The 5,011-nt window shown below is 69.4% G+C and overlaps 1 protein-coding gene across 1 annotated transcript; it reads left to right on the forward strand.

Moving 5' to 3' along the window:
- Window positions 1-731: 731 nt before the first annotated feature.
- On the forward strand, window positions 732-4,681 carry CHLNCDRAFT_136358 (hypothetical protein; the record flags this gene model as incomplete). Its single annotated transcript, XM_005845684.1, has 11 exons — window positions 732-847; window positions 933-1,051; window positions 1,135-1,695; window positions 1,907-2,052; window positions 2,274-2,382; window positions 2,579-2,649; window positions 2,833-3,365; window positions 3,508-3,550; window positions 3,767-3,862; window positions 4,057-4,211; window positions 4,462-4,681. 11 exons carry the CDS (start codon window positions 732-734, stop codon window positions 4,679-4,681), a joined length of 2,169 nt encoding a protein of 722 aa, XP_005845746.1.
- Between the last annotated feature and the right edge of the window lie 330 nt (window positions 4,682-5,011).

The following is a 5,011-nucleotide window of genomic DNA, read 5'->3' on the forward strand; positions in this document are numbered from 1 at the left end:
CAGCCAGCCGGGGGCTGCGCCCTGCTCCTGTGCAACCCGGCTATTCAGGGAAAGCTGCCTGCCTGCAGTGGAGTGAAGCAGAAGAAGACTGATGGGTGGAGCTGGGCTGCAGCAGCAACATGCAGCAACGGCGCCGGCACCGGCAGCTGCTCACGTTGCCTAAGTGCTGGACCGGGGAGGGCGGTGGCCGGCCCTGTCGGTGACAAGAGTGCTAAATGATTTGTGAGCATGATTGTAACCACTAGCTTGAGGAGAGCATTCTGCAGAGGGGGTAGTCAAGAGTCTGTGGGCGCCAGCTGCAGGGCGCCATTCAAAAATGCCAAGCTGCAGGGAGGCGTTTCCCGGTCCGCCCGTGCGTCCAAACCTTTTCTAACACCATTGGAATGCGATCAAGGCACGTGTCCCGCGAGTGAAGTTGGTTTTCAGGCGGTTTTGCGCCCACTGACAGGTGGTGGGAGCTCGCTGCACACTTGTAGGGCGTGTTGGCCCGCTTTTCAAGAGCCCAATGAGTGTACAAAAATGGGTGAATCGAGCGGCTGGCGGGCATGCACGCATGAGGGCGTCCAGGCCCTAAGGTGGGCAAGGGTGCACGTGGCAGAGGTGCGGCCCATCCTTGACAGGCTGGCGGCGCCAGGCTCCTGAAATGTGCCCTGCCGAGCCACCACAATCTGGGGGAGTACACAGCACCCGAATCCTGGTGGGAGGGCGCCCGTTCACATAGAATGTTGTAAATGCCTGCGGCTCTCCTCCGCCGCTTCACTGGAGTCTCGGAGGAGCTGGCGGTGGGCAGCCAGCGCGTATATGGGCGCGCCGACACCGGCAAGCCCGCCAGCGAGCAGCCACCGACGTGCTCAAGGTGCTGCCGGGCGACCCGCCTGCCGCCAGTCCTCCACCTGCCGCTGCTCAACCTGCCCGCCTCTTGCCTCCTGCAGGCAGCAGTTCAGGCTCGACTGCCGCCCCGAGGGCGTACACGTCACCAGCCTGAGCCCGGTCAACCCCACCAAAGTGGTGTTTGCGGGCGGCAGCGGCGGCAGCGTGCTCCTCAACGCCGGTAAGGCCGCCGCCGCTGTGTGCGTGCTCCTCGTCATCATCCGCCTAGCCTGTAATGTTTTGTGCCTTCCCACCTTGCCGCAGGTGATTCGTGGGTGCTGGCCCCAGGCGACCGCGTGCTGCTGCTCGCGTTTGACCCCTCGATGTTTGTCAAACTGGAGTCCGGCCCTGGGGCAGCGGCAGCCCAGCGCCCGGCGGCGGCCGCACCTGGAGGCAACCGAGAGGCCGGCCCGGGTGCGGCAGCAGAAACCAGCGGTACTCCGCCACCTGCGGCGGCGGCTGCGCACGCGCAGCCTGGGGCAGGCCCTTCCGGCGGCGGGGCTGGCGATGGGGCTGGCGGCAGCAGAGGCGGCGGCGAGGCGCCGCCCAGCAAGCGGGCACGCGTGGAGGGCGGGCAGGCAGGCGGCCAGCTGCAGCGGCAGCAGCACCAGCCGGCAGCAGCTGCTGCCGCGGCGGCGGCGCCCGTGGTGCTTGTGATGGTGGGGCTGCAGGGCGCGGGGAAGAGCACCTTCTGCCACAGCCTGATCCAGAGGGCGCAGCAGGCCGGCCAGCAGCAGCAGCAGCAGCAGCAGCAGCCTGGGGAGCAGCCGCAGCAGCAGGCAGCGCCGCGGCGCTGGGTGCGCATCAACCAGGACAGCATCGCAGGTGGGCTCTACACGCCGACCCGCCCACTCGCCTGCCTGCCCGCCCGCCTGTCTGCCCCCCTGCCTGGCTTGTCCGCCTGCCTGCCTGCCCGCCCGCCTGCCTGCCTGGCTGCATCGCACTCTGCTCCAACAGCCCGCTGTCTACCCCACACACCCACACCTACACACGCACACACACACACACACGCTCTGGTGTGCCGCTGCCGCCACAGGCGGCCGCCGCGGCACGCGGGAGCAGTGCCTGGAGGCGGCGGCGCGGGCGCTGGCGGGCGGCGCCAGCGTGGTGGTCGACCGCACGGGCGTCACCCAGGACCAGCGCCGGCCCTTTGTGCGCCTGGCGCAGCAGCACGGCGTGCAGGTGGGCGGGTGGAGGGTGGCTGAGGGCAAGAGGGTGGCTGGGCGGTTGGGTGGGTGGGAGGGGCGGGGCCTGCAGCGGGTGCACCGAGCCACGGGCGGCAGCCCAGGGCACCAGAAATGCCTGCTGCGAGCGCTGTGCCCCGCTGCGCTGCCCACGGAGCCCAACGCTGTCCAGACTTGCCGCCGCTCGCGCGCCCGCGGGCCCACCGCCGCCGCCGCCAGCAGGCGCACTGCCTGATGCTGAAGCTGCCGGTGAAGCTGTGCCAGAGCCGGGCGGCGGCACGCAACGACCACGAGGGCGCGCTGCAGGGACAGGCGGCCTACCCGGCAGGTGCGCACCCGCTGGCTTGTGCCGAGGATTGGTGTACACACACAGGCCGGCCCCGTCCTGCTTTCTCCGTCTCTTGTGTGCATGCCGCGCCCCGTCCAGCCGCCGGCCGTCCAGCCGTCGGCTTGCCCGCTGCCCGAGGTGCCGGCCTGCTGGCGCCGCCTTGCGACGACGACGACGCCGCTCCTGCGCCCTGCAGTGGCCCGCATGCAGCGGCAGCTGGAGGAGGGTGGGGACCCGCAGGCGCGGGAGGGCTTTGCCAGCGTGCTGGTGAGCAGTACCAGTGTGCGATTGGCCCCAGCTGCTGCCTCTACGCGCTCTCCACCGGTCCAGTGTGCTGCTGCAGTGTGCTGCTTCTTCCGCCACCACAGCCGCCACGCTGACCATGGCCTGGTCCTGCCTGCCTGCCTGCCTGCTGCTGTCGCTGCTGCCTCCTGGCCCCTGGCTGTGCAGATCTGCGAGAGCGACGGCGAAGCGGCGGCGGCGCTGGAGGCGTGGTCGCTCTACGGGCCCAGCCACCCTGACCCTGCGGCCGAGTATGCCAGGCTCAGGCCACCGCCGCCCAAGGCCGCTGCGCTCAACACCATAGATCGGTTCTTCAAGAAGGTGTTGAAGCCGGCGCCTGCTGAGCAGGCTGCGCAGGCGGGGGAGGGGGGACAGCCTGCGGCAGCCGGGGCGCAGGGGAACGCAGGCGAGGCGCATGCGCATGCACCGCAGCAGAAGCAGAAGGAGCCAACAGCGTCCCCCAGCAGCACAGGACACCCTCGGCAGCAGCAGCAGCAGCATCAGGGCGGCAGCGGCGGCGGCGATGCGTTCCAGGCGCTGATGGCAGCAGCGCGGCCGCAGCCGCGGCCAGGCGCTGCTGCGGGCCCCGCCTCTCCTGCATCTGGCGGCGCCGGACCCAGCGGCGGCAAATCCAAGCACGGATTTGACGGCCAGGCCTCTTGGGCCAGCAGCCTGGCCACCATTGCCGCCAAACCGGAGAGGTGGGTGGGCGCCATGGCAGGCGGCGCCATGGCAGGCGGATTGTGGCAGGGCAGGGCACATAGAGGCCAGGGGCGCTGCGCTGCTGTTGCTGCCTGCTGGTGATGGCCTGCCCGCCTGGCCTTCCTGCCTGCCTGCCTGCAGCTGCCGGGCCGTCCAACCAGACCTGCAATACGATGATCTTACGGTGTGGATAGCAGATAAATTTCCAAAGGCAAGCTCATCGCTGCTGCTGCTGCACCTGCTTCCGCCCCCATTTCGCCCGCCGCCGCTGCCGCCGCTGCACCTGCTTCCGCCCCCATTTCGCCCGCCGCCGCTGCCGCCGCTGCACCTAATGCTCACCGGCCACGCTTAGCCCAGACCCGCAGCCCGTGCCTGCCTGCCTGCCCTGTCACGGCTGCAGGCGCGGCAGCACTGGCTGGTGGTGGCGCGGGAGCGGCGGCTGGAGGGCCCCCTGGACCTCACAGCAGCAGATGTGCCGCTGCTGGAGCACATGATTGTGAGCAATCTGGGCCCGTGAGGGGGCATGGCAGTGGGGAGTGGGGGCACACGGAGCAGGGCAGCGGCTCGGCGGCAGCCGTGGCGTCCCAGGCGCCTGGCTGGACAGGAGGCTTCTCGCCCGCTGTCACTGCTGCCGCTCCGCCCTCCCACCTGCCTCCCCGGTCGCTCCCTCTCCTGCTCACCCCCGCGCAGGTGGTGGCGCGGCGGCAGGTGGGCCAGATGCAGCGGCGCAGCCCCGGCCTGCGCTTCCGCGCCGGCTTCCACGCCGTACCTTCCGTCAGGCAGCTGCACATGCACGTGGTCAGCCAGGACTTTGACTCGGCCTGGCTGAAGAACAAGAAGCACTGGTGCGGCGGCGCTGGCGCTGCTGCGCTGCCAGCTCTGGTGCTGCGGCGCTGCCAGCGCGGCGGGGCGTGTGCAATTGTGTGTGTGTGTGTGCAAGTGTGTGTCTGTCGGAGGTGGTGTCTGTGTGTGTCTGTGAGAGGGAGGAGGCTCCGCTGCGCTGCATGCTCCGTCTGGCCGGTGCCACGCGCCTGATTGCAAAATGCAGATCGGTCCACCTGTCTGCCTGCCTGATCTCGCCCCCGCCTGCTGCAGGAACTCCTTCACCTCCCCTTCTTTCTTCCTGGACGCCGCCTGGGTGGTGGAGCAGCTGCGCCAGCATGGCGCCCTGCGGTACAGCCTGCAGGAGAAGGAGGCGCTGCTGAGGGGCGCGCAGCGGTGCCACCGGTGCGGCGCGGCGCAGGCCAACATGCCGAGCCTGAAGCGGCACATCGCCGAGTGCGGCGCCGAGGTGGCAGGCCCACACCTGTACTGAGAGGGGGGGTGTCAGTAGTGCAGAGGGCAGCGGTGGCGTTGCGGGGTGGACGAGGACTCCGGAGGACTTCGGAGGAGGAACAGGCGCCCACCCGCCCGCCCAGCTCCCCGGGTGTTTGTACATTGTGATTTTACATTGTTTTGAACATCGTTTCATGCTGTGAGAGGGCGAGTGGATGCAAGGCGCCGTTGCCGCCGCCGCCCAGATCGACACCCATCTGGGCGCATGCATGGTTTGACAGGGGCGCCGCCCCCTCCTGTCAAGGCACTGGCGCATGGCGGCGCATCTAAACCCGGTGTGGTGCTCACCTAACCAGAGGAAAGGCAGAGG

This window comes from Chlorella variabilis (genome assembly GCF_000147415.1).
Source record: "Chlorella variabilis unplaced genomic scaffold CHLNCscaffold_16, whole genome shotgun sequence".
Lineage (NCBI taxonomy): Eukaryota > Viridiplantae > Chlorophyta > Trebouxiophyceae > Chlorellales > Chlorellaceae > Chlorella > Chlorella variabilis.